This window comes from Rosa rugosa, chromosome 6 (genome assembly GCF_958449725.1).
Source record: "Rosa rugosa chromosome 6, drRosRugo1.1, whole genome shotgun sequence".
In the NCBI taxonomy this organism is placed as follows: domain Eukaryota; kingdom Viridiplantae; phylum Streptophyta; class Magnoliopsida; order Rosales; family Rosaceae; genus Rosa; species Rosa rugosa.
Genome location: NC_084825.1, coordinates 52848198 through 52864465, shown reverse-complemented (window position 1 = coordinate 52864465; position 16268 = coordinate 52848198). Strand labels below are relative to the sequence as shown.

Here is a 16268-nt window from a genome sequence, read left to right as displayed (position 1 = left end):
CAAAATTCTGTCAACACTTTCTCATGAAACATTTCTTTTTAGTTTCTAAAGTTATTATATATGAGCTAATAAAAAGTTAAGTTCAAAGGAAATAGTGGAATGAGGGGAGAGCCAAGAAATAAATTTGTTGGAGAAATATTAATAATGACTCATCGAGTGGTTGAACTTTTTAATAGAACTTATGCTTATTCCGCCAACTCAAGCAAATCCATGCCCACAAACCCAAAGTTATTATTTCTGGTCTGGACATGATTATTTTAGTACAGAAGTTATCTTGACATGTTCAAGCATGAACCAACTCAAGCAAATCCATGCCCACACACTCATCACCGGCCTAGCTCGTTTCACCTACATCACCAGCAAGCTCTTAGCCTTCTCCGCCTTATCGGAACGTACACGGTGATTTACGCCACGCACAGACTCTATTCAATCGAATTCCGGCGCCCAATGTCTTTGATTTCAATTCCATGATCATGGGTTTCTTGAAAAACTCACATTCCGAAAAGGGTCTCTCTGTGTTCACCAAAATGAGAAGGATAGGCGCCGACCCAAATGCTCCAACTTTCACAGTCTTGGTTAAAGCTTGTGTTGGGGGTGCCTTTGCTTGATCGGATATATGGTCAGATAATGAAGTTTGGACATGAGTGTGATGTTTATGTTACTAGCTCAGTTATTAGCGTGTACTGTAAATTGAGAGCTGTGGAATTTGCTCGGAGAGTGTTTGATGAAAGTTTGGATAGGAATGTGGTGTGTTGGACTAGTCTTGTTAGCGGGTATTGTGGCAATGGGTTGGTTGATGATGCCCGTGACCTGTTCGATAAAATGCCTGAGAGAAATGATGTGTCTTACAGTGCAATGGTTTCGGGTTATGTTCAGAATGCTTGTTTCAACAAAGCTATTGATTTGTTTCGTGATTTCAAGCGTCGTCGTGCGAATGTGAGGTTGAAAGAGTCTCTTTTGGTTAGTGTTCTTAATGCCTGTGCTTCTGTGGGTGCATTCGAGGAACGGAAGTGGATTCAGATGTATTTGGATGACCATGGTACGGCAGGAATAGATTTTTATGCAAAATGTGGATTCATTAAAGATGCTAAAGAGATATTTGATAAGATGCCGCGTAAACTTGGAGTGCTATGATCATGGGATATGCTACTAATGGTGAGAATGATACAGGGCTTGAACTTTTTGCTGAAATGGAAAAGAAGGGACCTAAACCAAATGCTGTGACATTTGTTGGAGTTCTCACTGCATGTAATCACAAAACTCTGGTAAATGAAGCATGGCGAGTATTGGGACGTATGAGTAAAATTTATAGCATTGCTCCAGAGATTGAGCACTATGGGTGCATGGTTGATCTCTTGGCCCGTGCTGGGCGAGTGAAAGAGGCAGAGATATTGATAAGAAGTATGGCAATGGAACCAGACGGAGCTATATGGGGGTCTTTACTTAACGGGTGTCTGATACATGGCCATTTTGAGTTGGCCGGCAAGGTTGGGAAGCTTCTCATTCAATTAGAGCCTCAACATTGTGGAAGGTATGTTCTTTTAGCGAACATGTATGCCAAAATGGAAAACTGGGAGAATGTGTTGAGGCTAAGGAAAATGATGAAGGATAGAGAGGTAGTTTCAATTTCTGCTTGGAGTTTCATCGAGATTGTTGGTGTTGTGCATAAATTCTTAGCCAATGGTAAGTCTCATTCTCATTCAAGAAGTATATACCAAACATTAAGTCAACTGAGGAAGGAACTCGAAAGTTTTTCCAATGCCAATGATTCTTTGCTATTGTAAACCAAGTGGAATCGGAAAGGTCAATCCAAAGCAAGCATGTCATCGCGGTCTGCTTGTTATTCAATATAGTTTAAAATTTTAACTATTTCCTCGGGAATTGGCTTAATTATATAAAATATATATATATTTTTTTTTTTAGAAAATTCGGATTGGGAACATGACAACGTGCACAACACATCAAACAAGCCAATAGGACGTTGCCACATTTAGCTATGTCCCAAAAACCAGCTGAAGAAATGAGAATAAACCCAATAGTTTTCAGGCCCTTTACCCACTTACAGACACAAAAGAAACACAATTGGAGTAACCAGGACTCTTCCAGATTAATCAACCTTTGTTCTAACTAGACATCCACTGAATTCTACGAGGAAGAATAAACCATGAGCTCTTATTATCTTTGTACAGTAACTTAAATTTGAACAACAGAAGTAAGATTTTAATTCGAACTGAAAAACGAGAGAACTGAAAGAAATGAACAAATTTCTCTAGCCACTGGTGTCCGCCAAGGCCCCAACAAGAAGAGAAGATTACAACAACAAAGGTATAATAAGCACATGGTTTTCAGCTTTCACAAGTTTCTTTCTATGAATTCCCAAATTCTTTCTTCCATATAAACCCGATCACTAAGCCGACGTGGCATGTGCCGTTCATCCGGGAAAATTAACAGTTCGTAAGTCTTCCTAGCTGCAATAAGTGCATTGATAAGCCTGGCAGTGTGTCTGAAATGCACATTTTCATCAATCATTCCGTGCACGAGTAACAATTTTCCTTTCATCTTGTGCACATGGTGCATCAATGAGCTATACTCGTAACTCTTTTCATTCTCAGAAGGAAGTCCCATATATTTCTCAGTATAGAATGTGTCATACCCATCCCACGCTGTAACGGGGGCACCGGACACTGCACATCGGAACACATCAGGATACCTGGCCAAAGTCATCGCTGAAAGATACCCACCATAGCTCCAACCATACAATCCAATGTGACCTGCTTCTGCAAGCCCTTTGTCTATAAGCCACTGGGCCCCAGTCAGTTGATCGTCAGCATCAACACGACCAGCATTGTGTTTTAAAGAGCCTTCAAACTTCAGTCCGCGTCGAGCAGTTCCTCTGTTATCCAACTGTAAGCAAGGAAACAGTCAAAACATTGCCTTAAATCTATACCTAATATTCCAGAATAGGATTTCCCCAATTGGCTCCCAATGCAAATTGTTTTCCAAAATCTCCCTCTTCAAAGTTAAGAGATTACACTGAAGTTCAGATAACTATTTTCATCATATTTTAAACCCCTTTCAAGCTATCAACCTGTCCTTACAACATTAGCGTACATTTCAACTTCCAAATCCTTTATAAAACATGCAAGTGCTTGGATTTTAAAAGAGGGGGATTTTCTTCATATGCAATTATAAGTTCTATTCTGAGACTACTAGTACATTATAAAAGTATTAGACTAAGAACTGGGAAAAACATAGAAAACCCATGGAATGTGCATGAAACAAAACTGACCTTCCATACTAAGATGCCTTTGCTTCTTAGAAACTGTGCTCTCATGTCAACTGTACTTATCCAAGAATCAGAAACAAGCTGGACGCATGGTCCACCATACACGTAGATCATCGTTTTATAAGGTGGAGGTCCAAATTTTGCTGCATCAGGCTTGTATAGAGCCCCATACAACGTTGACCCATCATTAGCCTGTAAATGAACCAACTCTGGTGGCTCAAGTTGAAGCCTTTTGAATCTTGGAATTGTGAATGGCTGCTCATATAGAGGCATAATGATGCTTCCATTGTGCAAGGAGCAGAGTAAAACCTTGGGAGGAAAATCTAGGGAGTCATGGATATCTACAAAATTCCTCATATGATGATCAAGCACGACGACATGCCTCCCCTTGTTGCGAGTCAACTTCACTGGAGCTTCCAAGGTTTGGCTTCCATCTGTGAATAGTTTAGTACAATAAAGGTGTGATTCTAAAGGCCCATCCAAAGTTCCAGTGAAATAAACAAGACCAGCAGCTTCATTTACACCAGCAATTTGCTCGACCATCCATTCTCCTTCAGTGATAGGACCTAAGCATGTCCCATTGGCATCATGCAGGTAAAGATGTTTGAATCCTGATTTCTCACTTGCCCAGATAAATCCCCCAGAAAATTTGGTTAGTCCTTTGTCTAGAGGTGTAAAACAGTCATGTAAGTTGATCCATGTGCGTTGTTCTTCTACCAATAAAACCTTTCTCTTCCCATTTTTAATGTCAAACTTAAGGATCTTTAGTCTGCTGTGCGACCTGTTCAAAACCTGAGCTATTAGAACATTTCCATGCATCCAATTTACTCTTGCCAGATATTCCTCCTCATTGTCTGGTTGATCTGTACCCCCACAGAGAAGCTCCATCCAAGTAACAGGACCTCCAGCAGAGGAAACTACTCCAAGGCGAACTTTGACATTTGAAGCTCCCGCAAAGGGATAAGGGTGATCTTCTTGAGCTTCTAAACCAACAGAACTTTTACCTTGATGCATGATTCTGAAGAGAGGAATCTCAGAGGAATCAACTTCTGTGAATGCAATGAATTTGCTGTCTAGAGACCACCAGTATCCATTCTTGCGGTCCATTTCTTCCTGCAATCAGTAAAATGCTGTAAATGTAAGAATAATTTAACTGAATCCCCTGAAAAATAAATGTAGTATCATTTGATGAGTTTCTCACCTGCGCTATATATTCAGCAAGGCCATGAGTCTGCAATACAGAAAACACCAGAGCCATATTAACAAGAGTTACAAAAACAACAGAAATTCAACTATCTTAATCTACATAAGGTTGAGCTTTTAAAATCAAATGGATAGACATATTACTTTTCAAAGCAGACCACTAGCACATCTTTAGCATAAATTATTTGGTTAGGATAGATGGAGCCGTTACATACAATCATGATAGAGATAAAACAATATGTTTATAGAAAATCTAACGTGTAACGAATACTGATAATCCCAATGACTCAATTAATACAGACCTACAGTTACTAACTAACTATTAAAGAAGACTTACCAAAACATCTCCTCTAGCACCAGATGTAAGCTGTTTTGATTCATTGTACAACAAATATAGAACATGCAACTCGCTGTCTTTTACATAACCAAGCATTGTACCATCTGGGGACAGATGGGGATCAATAATTGGTGAAGACGGTGTGCTTGGAATCTTGAGCTCCGGTTCTGAACAGGAAAGATCCTGGAAATAAATCTGTCCATAAAGAGAACACCATATCATTTCAAGTTCATGTATGTGCAAACAAAAAAACATTCAATCATTCTAAGGGATTGAGTTACAAACCCCAGCTGGCAATGGCACCATGATTGCTTTCTTAACCGAGCTTGTCTTCACCCACTCATACCTTGTCACTCCCAACCCCCGCTCCCTCAACCTCTCCCTCCTCAACTTCTCCTCCGCCGATATATTGCTCTCATCAAGTCCCCCATCCGGAGGACTGAAACACAGCTCTTCCACACAACTCTTGAGGTCAAATTTAAACACCTTCCTATTCAAACTCTGATCAGGACTAAACAGATACGTCACAATGCTATCATCACCACTAAAACTAATCGATGCAGGAGCAACACATCCAGGCAGAGGCTGCTGCACAATCTCCTCAATAGGAAACACAATACAGTCATCCAGTCTCTGTGAAAAATTAGAATCCGTGACCGGCATTTCGCAACTTAACTTCAATTTCTTCTTCTTATTGTTCTCATCAGCTGATTGCATTACAAATAAAACTCCAATTGCTTTGAACAATTCACACTACACCAATCCAACCCAGCCGAAAACAAACAAACACTCGATTAACAACACATATAACCGGTTTCGTGATTGCGAAAAATTCAACAAACAACTGAATCCCTAACCTATACGAGTAGGTCATAGAAAAAACATATGAATCCGAGTGAGTCGAAATTGAAAAGCATTACCAGGCGAGAAATCAATCCTTTTTCGATCTTTTACCAGAGTATAATCCACTGGATCCAATCACACGAACTGCAACAAAAACCAGAACAAAAATTACATCAAATCAATCGCAATCAAGAAACGTACAAGAGAAGGAAAAAGATGAGTGGAGTCGGTTTGGGAGGTGAACCTGGAAAAGAGGTGAAAATGATCGGCCATGAAAGCTCAGAGAGGAATCGGATTCTTCAGAATCAGTGTGAATCAAAATCTCGCTTAATTTTTGATTTTGACTATCTCTTCTTCTTCTTCTTCTATCTGTTTTGTTTGTTGGCTTCTACTAATCGTCATCATCATCTTCTTCTTTTTTTTATAAAACAAATCGTAATAATTAGGAACAGATCTAATCGCGTGTGGTAAACGCGCCGTGGCTTTTTTTTGTTTCCTAATTTATTTATTTTTTTTCAATCACGTCGAGAAAAACAATTTTTTTTTCAATAATTAAAGTTCGAATAATACAACTAAGACGTGATCATGATTTTAACGTTAGGTGATAGAAAGAAAGTGACGACGTGTATTTTGAAACTGTTTATCCGCATGCGTGTTAGGTACACATTAGTTCATATTGTAAATCGTACTGTTGTTTAATTTTTATAAAGTAGATAAATAATAACGTGTGTTACCTGAATCATCGACGGTTCATTACCTTTTATCTTACTTAGAGAATTAGAAGTGGATTGCACTGTTCCTTGAACCCTAAGTGACAAATTGGTTAGAAAAGTAAGATTAAACACACAACACTTTTGTGACATATACTTATTAACATGATCATGTGGTGTCTTTTCTTCTTGGTCTAGCAACAACTACACTCTGTGACATAACCATAAGTAGTAACATGACTCAATCATGTGGTGTCTTTTCTTTTTGGTTTAGCAACAATTAAGTCTACTCGCTTGATCATTATCAGATTATCTTGATGTTTGTGTAATGAGGAAAAAAAAAAAAGGAAAATTACTGGTCCCCCCTTTAACTTTTGGTGCGTCGACAGTTCAGTCCCTGTTATTTCAATTTTAACAGATAACTCCCCAAACATTCAAATTTCACACAATTTGATCCAAAATTACCATTTTACCCCTCACTTTTTTTTTTTTGTTTTTTTTATTCTTCTCTCTCTCTCTTTTATACATATGTATATATGTGTGTGTGTGTGTATATATATATATTTTTTATTCTTCTCTCTCTTTATATATATATATATATATATATATAAAGAGAGAGAGAGAAGAATAAAATACACACACACACACACACACATATATATGTGTGTGTGTGTGTGTGTGTGTGAGTATATATGTATGTATATGTGTGTATATTTTTATTCTTCTCTCTCTCTTTTTATATATATTTATATGTATATATGTGTGTGTGTACATATACATATGCAGATATATACATATATATATATATATGTATATGTAGATATATATATATATATATCTAATGTGTTTATGTATTTGGTAAGTCTATATACTATGTTTATGTTTCATATTATAAAAAAAATTCACAACTTTTATATATCTAATGTGTGTGTATATATCTATATATATATATATATATATATATATATATATGTATGTATGTATATGTATATGTAGATATATAAATATATGTATAATTTTATACATATGTGTGTGTATATATATAATGTATATGTGTGTGTGTATATATATATATATGTATGTATGTATGTATGTATATATGTATATGTATATATGTGTGTGTGTGTATATATTAGATATATAAAAAAGAAGAAATGAGGGGTAAAATGGTCATTTTGGACCAAATTGTGTGAAATTTGAATGTGTGGGGAGTTATCTATTAAAATTGGAATAGCAGGGACTGAACTGTCGAATCCTAAAAAGTTAAAGGGGGGACCAGTAATTTCCCCAAAAAAAAGTGACAATGTATTCTGAAACTATTTATTCCCATGCGTGTAAGCATGTTAGATAAAGATTGACTATCATTACAAATTATACAATTATTTAATTTTCATAAAGTACACAGAAAATATTATGTTTTGTATGAATCACCGACGATTCATTACTTTTTATCTCACTTAGACAATAAAAGTGGATTGCACTATTGCTTGAAATCCAAATGACAAATTTGGTTGGAAAAGTGGATTAGAGACCCAACACTGTGACAGAAACCATATTTAGTAACATGACAATTTAATCATGTGGTGTCCTTTCTTTTTGGTTATAAGTCTTATAACAAGCAGAGCATGAAACACATCGACTTTTACTTTTCCATCATCACAAAAGATGAGGGGACCATGCCCAATAAAAGCCCATTGTGGATCAGATTGTGGGTGTTATGGTTTGCCTTGATTCAGTGGCCTCCCATGCTAACTGACCCCTTTTGAGGAGGTAACCTACCCTTTTGCTGGGCTATTCTGTTAGAAAGGAAAAATACTACATTGAAAAAGTGACAAAAGAAAATATAATTTATGAGGGGATGGCTCATACCTAATTGTACCAAGGCATTTTGTGATTAAAACTCAACACCTATTAGGTGGTTAAATTAGGACAATATTGGTATAATAGTGGACCACGGGCCACGCTTGTCGCTATTTAACATGGTATCAGAGCGGGTCCCTCTCCAATTGCGTCTCCAATTATCATGGACCTAAATTTGGGTTTCTTATATTGTCATCAGAAAATTCCGATTAGATTGTTATCAAGTGTCCGATGTGGGCCTTGGATTATTATATTGGCCAAGTCTCCGATATGAGATTTGTGTCCTAATTTCCAATGTGAGAATTGGATTGTTAACTAATTTCACGTGAGGGGGCGTGTTAAAGAGGAAAGATCCCTCACATTGGAAAAGTGGCAAAATAAAATATAACTTATAAGTGTGGGTAGCTCTTAACCAATTGTACAGATACTTTTTGTGATTAAAACCCATCATCTATCGGGTGATTAAGTTGGGACAATATCTGTACAACGGTGGACAAAACCCATCACCTATCGGGTGATTAAGTTGGAACAATATCTGTACAATGGTTGACCACGAGTCACGCTTGTCGTTTCTTTATGCATAGATAAGGACTCCTGCCTTATCTCAGTTCTTATCTCCTTGGTAGATGGTTTTGTATAATAACAATTTCAAAGGTATGACATTGCTACCGGACAATCTTCTAGCATTCCTTATCTTGGAAGAAGAAAACATGGACATAGTCAAAACAATTTGTGTCCTCACATTGGAAAAGTGGCAAAATAAAATATAACTTATAAGTGTGGGTAGCTCTTAACCAATTGTACAGAGACTTTTTGCGATTAAAACTCATCATCTATCGGGTGATTAAGTTGGGACAATATCTGTACAACGGTGGACAAAACCCATCACCTATCGGATGATTAAGTTGGAACAATATCTGTACAATGGTGGACCACGAGTCACGCTTGTCGTTTCTTTATGCATAGATAAGGACTCCTGCCTTATCTCAGTTCTTATCTCCTTGGTAGATGGTTTTGTATAATAACAATTTCAAAGGTATGACATTGCTACCAGACATGCAATCTTCTAGCATTCCTTATCTTGGAAGAAGAAAACATGGACATAGTCAAAACAATTTGTGTCTGTGTCAAAGGATTGACTTACAGATATAAACTCAACTCTTATCACAGGACTACTGGTGTTACAAAACCCCATTGTATGAGGCAAAACAGAGATTGACTTGCATATATAATTTTACCCCCAGCTGCACATATGTTGGACGCTATATACACTTATCCATGCCTACAGTGGATTTCAAGAACCAGTTGGGATTTTGAAGATAGACTCAGGAACGCAACTTGTGGATGATGAGTGACTTATCTCTGAGCTGCGCTTCATGGGTTCTTCATAAACTAAAGATATCATTGTTAATGTAAGTAGCTTCACTGGAATGTCGTCATTCATTTCAATCACCATCTTGGCACGTGAAATTGTTAATGACATGGAATCCTCTCACATATCTGAATCTTCAACTTCAGAACTCATTACAAAGCTAGGGAAAGCTAGTGTTATGTCCCTGAAACACAGAAGAACATTAAAATTGTGGAGCAGAAACATTACCATTAACTGCTTACATAGAAGATAAAAAGAAGACAAATCGAAGTTTTGCATCTAATGCTTGACAACTTCATTTAGAATAAATTGCTTACTTTAGATACGGTAGAGTCATATTCTTTAGGATCAAAGTTGGATGCTTCAAAACAAATTCCTTCCACTCTTGCTGATCAATCCTTCCATCACCTTTCTTATCTGCATCTTTAAACGTCTGGAAAAAAAGAGACGGAAAAACTTTAGAATATTCATCTTAACCAGCATGAAGAGTTGGGGTCACTGTATGTATAAATTTGCACCTTATCCACAATGGCTTCAACGACATCATTTGAAAGTAACAGATCTGATTCATGCAAAAGTGCCAGCACCATCTCCTTCAACTGTCAAAGAAATTACTACCATAAGTTGTGAAAGAAGAATCATGCAACTGATTTTGACGCCATACTTATGGTTGCTTAATTTCATAGAATGAATGTAAAAGCATTCAACAATTTAGAGGAATGACTGTCATAAGAGAAACCAAAATGTAAGAGAAGGAACAAAAAGAAAGAAGCTTAAAGAAAACTGACCTCCTCTCGTTCAATGAACCCTGTTTGTCTCAGATCATACAGTCTAAACGCAACTGTAAAGGATTCCAGCCATAAATTAGCAGATAATATTAGATTTAGTAGGAAAGTCTCAACTTTCAGAGTTTATTCTTTCCACTTTCCAACAAAAGACATTGCAGTTTGACATAGAGAGGAAACTAAAACTGGAAAAACATGTGTATCATTACCCCATTGTAAGAAAAAAGTAAACTTACATGCAATTTTGTCTTCTACAGGTGCATTGGGGTGAAAGACACCCAATGATCGAACAAATTCTCCAAACTCAATAACCCCATTGCGCTTGATATCAAATAAGTCGAAAATCTACATGCAACACCTAAAGATTAACTTATGTAGACAGCTATAGCTAGTAGTGTTTATTTATTATCTAATATACACAAGTCCACAAGTAGAATATAACTCTCCCTCTTATTTGCCTCATCATCAAACTCCCTGAAACATATTACTGATAATGCAGTTTAAAAACATAGTAGGAGTGGACATTACATACCCTGTCTGCAAAAAGATTCCTCTTATTCTGGTTCCTGAAGAGCGCTAGTTGAAATTCTTCCTGTTCAAAAAGATGGACAAATGCAATATCAGTACATAAAAAACCAAAATTTCAGAACAGAATGGAGATAAATATGAGGTTGAAATTACTTCACATTTTAGCAAACCTACCTTGTGGATAAGCCCATCATCATATATAGAACTGCTCAATTTCTTAAAAAGCTCATACAAGGCTTCTACTTCACTTACTGTAACTGCAACAAAGAAAAAACAATTCAAATTGTCATATTTCCATTTTGGCTAAACTAATACCATGATAAGTAATCAGGAACTAATACCGTGATAACTAATCAGGAGTCAGGAGGTGTGGTCCATTTAATGTCTTCGCAGTATGCAACATGGATAGGAACTGGATAAGCAATATCCAGCTATAAAGAGCCAGGACCTCAGTTCTATGACTTCTATCTTAACTAATGATGCTCCTATATGAGTCTTATGACATGCTTCTCATTAAACTTATTTGCCATGTTCTTCTTATCTGAATTTACCCCCAAAGTTAACAGTTATGACCATAATACAACATGTTTAATTTTACAGTACATTTATGCATGATAGCTAGACTGAGAATTATAAGTTACATATCCAGATGCCTTGGCATGTACTGGTTTAGTTTACCACAATGATCTCCGAGTTGATCGCAGATTATCAATTCATTACGACAAAATGGCAGATGAAGAAGGAAAAGAAATGCTAAGACTAGTTATGGCTTCCTAAGCCATTTCATGACAAATATGATTATGGTGGAGATGAGCAGGTTGCAGTACAAGGATGATAAAGCATGCTTACAAGGTGTTTCAGCAGCAAGAACTGTAGGGTTCTCATAGCCCGGAGTTTTTTCTGGCTTTGAACAATAGCAGCCCATTAACACACCAACATAATTCACTCACAGAAATACTGAAAAATCAGTAAGACCAATTGTGAGTGCCTTAGGTCTCCATTTGTAGAAGCACAATCAAAGAAAGAAGGGCATTCAGGTACGAATATTCTATCAGACACAGAAGGCAGCACAATTTCTGTAACACCCATCAAGCAACTTATTTGTAGTGCAGATCGTCTTTCTTTTTTCTGTTTTTCAATTAATTGTGGGACCAAACAAGTCTTTGATATTTAAAGGAGTAAATACAAAGCTGTTGTGGAAATTTCGTAATCTTCCAACAATCCAATGATTTTCATATATTATTGAAACACCCTATACCAATAACCTTATGTTAGCTGATCTCACCTCCCCTATTAATTTCCAAATTATGTAAACTCATATAGTCATATTCAAGCAACTCAAAGCTATCAATACAAACACAAACGCACATATATGAATGTATAAAATGACAGACTTAAAAAACCATATTGTTTGGGACCACAGACCTTAAAAAACCATATTCTGGGAAGCAAACCTTAAATAATTAACCATATTCAAAGCCATAAACTTGATCACTTACTAAACAATAAAAAGGTGAATTCATATAGAGCAACATATGGTTTTGAAGTTGATAAAAAAAAAAATGGTTTTGAAGTTGATTCCATTAAATGAACACACAGAAAATCAGAAAATGCAGAAAACTGAACGAATCCATAACACAAATAACATAGAAAGCCAAAAACATGGTCTTCAAATTTTCATAAACTTTCTGCGGAATAAAAACGAAACCAATGTAATTGTGAAACAAAAGCTAAAACCGAGCCAAACCCAGTTCCAGAAACAACACAAATGCCTCAAAGATCGAACCTTTCCAAAGAAAAAGAAACCAAAAAAACATAATCTTTGATTCAAGAACATAAAACACAACCCAAAATCTTCACTGAAGAAAGATGAGAGCTGGACCTTTGAAAGAGAGCTGTGGTGTCAGAATCCCAAGATGGGTGGATATAATTACTGCAAAAGGATGATCCCTTTCTCTTTGTTTCTAGTCCAAATCTTTTTCTTTGATAGTGAAAAAACTATTGTTTTCTCAGATTCCTTTAATATGGGGTTGGACACGTCTGTCTCTCTCTTAAATTTCAAAGAAGAGGTTCTTTAGCTCTTAACGTTCGCTTTAAATTCTTAAAAGGCAACTGGGGCTGCTCCCTTCTCTGCTTTGCCTTATATAATGGAAAATTAGGTGGGGTTTTCCCGCCACGTGGTTTTAGGGCCACCCAATCAGAAGAAAATAAATTTTTTCTCTTTTCCGAAACTGTCCCTGCTCTCTAAAGTGCAATACCCAAAACACCTTCCTGCTGGACAGTAATTGGTCTGCCCCACCATGTGTCCGTGCGGCTGCGCTTTTGGATAGTTTTCAGCTTTAGCCCAGCCCTTTGTGTCGGCTCTGGCCGGACTCTTTCTGATTTTAATAATAGTACCAAAAAGAAAAAATTACTTGCTTTTATTTTATTTCTTTTTAACTTTTTTCATATTTCAATTTTGGAGAAATGACGACAAACATCTTATGTTCCGAAAAGAAGGAAAAGAAAAGGTCATTCAAAGTTATTTGTGTTAGAGGGATGAGTTGCCCGTTAGCTAAGCTCTTGATATTTGATAAAATATATTAAGAAAAAAATTAAACAATTTACGCACATCTCCGTGGAGACGAAAAAATGATTAGTCTAATGACACACTTAAATTAGTGTAGACGAGTGAGATTTGAATTAAAGTGGAGCAAAATCACGGTTCATAATAAATAAGTATGTCTAAGGTTTTTTCTAACGCTGATGCTTATTTTAGATCATAAACATGGTTCACCTTTAAACAACATCTAGTAAAGGGCCGATAAACCCACTTCCACTGAATATTCCATCGAATATGGTTCTATCACAAGCTTTATCCACAATAATATTACACTAATCCAAAGGCAGCCTTCCGCCGATGCAAAAGCATGAATAGAGGAGAGCTTAGATAATCAATCATCGGAGGAGATAGATCAACCTCTAACTAAATAAAAGAAAACGAGATAAATTAGAGAGAGAGAATAAAAGCGATCGAATATATGAAAGTTCGGTAAAGATAAACAAATTTCCTAACTTTCATACATTTTGAACATTCTATGTATATACACTAAACTTTCTCCTTTTATTCTTGTCAAAATTTATTTCTTTTTATTAAAAGAGTGGAGTTCCCCTTTATAAAAAGTGATATACTATTTGTTCTACGTCATGCATGTACAAAGCCAGATTTTCTAGTTGGGCGACTTTGTTGAGAATTATTGACCTATAAAAATGGCATTTTCCACTAGCAAATAATATATATTACTGGCAAAAATCAACAAAGAAGAACTTTGTGGCCACCCGAAAACATAAACAACGTGTATAACATGAATCCAGAATGTTCATAATTATATATGCTAACCAAATGCAAGCTGTTTTGATTGTAACATCCGGCATGACATTACCCATCTTTAAACAAACATCACTCCTTTCCATAAAAAATGAAAGGAGCTGGGGTTTCATTTCCAGCCGTGCTCTAACTGTTTGATGCTAATCTTCTGCCGTAGCACCACCATATCCCATATTGCTAACATGCAATCGTAGTGTTTGAGCTCAACACGTAGTGTCGAATATTTCAAATAATCAATATATCACAACTCACTAATATGTCACTGTTAACTCTTTTATCTTCTTAATAATAGCTCACAAATTAGTTAATTGTTGCTTGTTATTCTTTAATACGTACCCAAGTAATCTCAAAATCACATTTATACTAGTTTAATTAAATGGTGAGCTATAAGAGATATTATAATGTATGGACTTAAGAATTTGAATCGTCATTCACGGTACAAAAATATTTGGAGATGTAAGTTATAGAGTACAAAAAAGAAAGAAAAAAACAATGGTACTTGGAAGTTTGAAAGGTGCTCCATCACATACTCTAAGACTTCAAATTTGTAAACTTATCAAACTGATGATTCGCCTTTACTTGTACTTCATCAAACATTACTTTAATATCTATGTCAAATTTTCCGTTAAAATAGAGATTTTATTTTTGTTAATCATATAATTAACAACCAAGTAATCCACAATCGGTTTCTGGATCTCCACCTACAAAAAGAAGAAAATTACTGTATTTAATGAATATCGAATCGGGTTTGGAAAATAAAAAAGGATAATTATAGATCCACGTGGAGCATGGTGGATGGGGTAGCTGGATACTCTGAGTCACTCTTCGTGTGTCTCTGTAGGCACGACCGCGTAGCCCCACGTGTTTCTATATAATTCCAAAACTCCATGAACCTCGCCAAGACGCCAACCTAGTCTCTTTCGGAGTTCTACTAAACACTAAAGTGTTATGCATCTAGAAATATCAAGTTATAAACGAAGCACCATTGGATGGAAGACGTAGACTAACTTTAATTATTTGTGATCAAATACTTTAGCTCAGAGCAAATTCCATTTTCAGTGCAAGATCGTGTCTAAAGGAAATCCACAACTTGAAGTTTGTTATAATCTTCTTATGTTCTGTCGTTGTTGTTTTTTAATAGTGTTATCTAAATTTGTGTTGTATGAAATTTCTAACGAATAATGTTTTATTTTTATTTTATCTTTAAAAATGCCATTTGTGATCTAGATATATAATGTTATCTAAGTCTGTGTCGTATGAACTTTCTGACAAATAATACTTTATTTTTATTTTTAAAAATTGCTCGATTGCATGCCACCACAAATCACTCTTTTAACGTCTCACTCTTTCAATATTGGCTATACAATATTGGGAATTAGGTTCAAGAATATTCCAATAGCTTCATAATTAAGCGTAATATAGCTTTGTAATTAACCTGCCTCATATATATAAGAGTGCTCTCAGTTAGCTAATTTCTCAATCTCAATCGCATTATTACACCAAATTATTTAGTGCACAATTTCTCAAAGATGCCTCAATTAATGTCACCAACTAGTTAGAAAAAATAAAAGAGAGTTTCTATTGGGACCTCCAAATCTGCTCACTTGACCTCACTCTATTATGAATTATTAAATGACATATATAACCTACTATAAAAAAGGACAATAATTATAGCAAAAAATATTATATTTATTTTTTATAGACTTTCCAATTCAATAATATTAGATTCTATTTCTTATTATTTTCCTTATCTATTTTCATTTTCCAATTTCACTACATACTCATTAAAGCATTCATATATATTTAATAAAAATTAAAAATATGATTAAGATCATGTGACATAAAAATGTATGATATATATATGTTGAACGCATATTGGTGAGGGAAAACAAAATAAATCCTCTTATGATTTATGACCTAAATCTAAGTCAATCCATTATATTTGAAAAAAAAAAAAACTAGCATTTAAAAAAAAAC

The 16268-nt window shown here is 35.7% G+C and overlaps 2 protein-coding genes and 1 pseudogene across 2 annotated transcripts; 1 reads left to right on the top strand and 2 right to left on the bottom strand.

The window, feature by feature from the left end:
• Positions 1-112: 112 nt before the first annotated feature.
• On the top strand, positions 113-1843 carry LOC133717458 (pentatricopeptide repeat-containing protein At5g66520-like; annotated as a pseudogene).
• Positions 1844-2143: 300 nt separating this feature from the next.
• LOC133714838 (uncharacterized) lies at positions 2144-6075 on the bottom strand. The gene is made up of 7 exons (XM_062141096.1): positions 5914-6075; positions 5747-5813; positions 5112-5579; positions 4827-5021; positions 4488-4517; positions 3290-4399; positions 2144-2904 (listed from the first exon to the last, which is right to left on the bottom strand). Exons 3-7 carry the CDS (start codon positions 5541-5543, stop codon positions 2353-2355), a joined length of 2319 nt encoding a protein of 772 aa, XP_061997080.1. The 5' UTR covers positions 5544-5579; positions 5747-5813; positions 5914-6075; the 3' UTR covers positions 2144-2352.
• Positions 6076-9213: 3138 nt separating this feature from the next.
• LOC133717908 (calcineurin B-like protein 4) lies at positions 9214-13023 on the bottom strand. The gene is made up of 9 exons (XM_062144662.1): positions 12807-13023; positions 11774-11881; positions 11099-11181; positions 10929-10988; positions 10633-10741; positions 10400-10452; positions 10130-10210; positions 9929-10044; positions 9214-9795 (listed from the first exon to the last, which is right to left on the bottom strand). Exons 2-9 carry the CDS (start codon positions 11847-11849, stop codon positions 9732-9734), a joined length of 642 nt encoding a protein of 213 aa, XP_062000646.1. The 5' UTR covers positions 11850-11881; positions 12807-13023; the 3' UTR covers positions 9214-9731.
• Between the last annotated feature and the right edge of the window lie 3245 nt (positions 13024-16268).

Coding starts and splice junctions, on each gene's coding strand:
- LOC133714838 (XM_062141096.1), bottom strand. CDS start 5,543: ATGCAATCAGCTGATGAGAACAATAAGAAGAAGAAATTGAAGTTAAGT. Junction 4,518..4,826: donor GTGCTAGAGGAGATGTTTTG/GTAAGTCTTCTT, acceptor TCTGTATTGCAG/ACTCATGGCCTTGCTGAATA. Junction 2,905..3,289: donor AAGGCATCTTAGTATGGAAG/GTCAGTTTTGTT, acceptor CCTTGCTTACAG/TTGGATAACAGAGGAACTGC.
- LOC133717908 (XM_062144662.1), bottom strand. CDS start 11,849: ATGGGCTGCTATTGTTCAAAGCCAGAAAAAACTCCGGGCTATGAGAAC. Junction 10,989..11,098: donor ATGATGGGCTTATCCACAAG/GTAGGTTTGCTA, acceptor CTTTTTGAACAG/GAAGAATTTCAACTAGCGCT. Junction 9,796..9,928: donor ATGACTCTACCGTATCTAAA/GTAAGCAATTTA, acceptor TCTGTGTTTCAG/GGACATAACACTAGCTTTCC.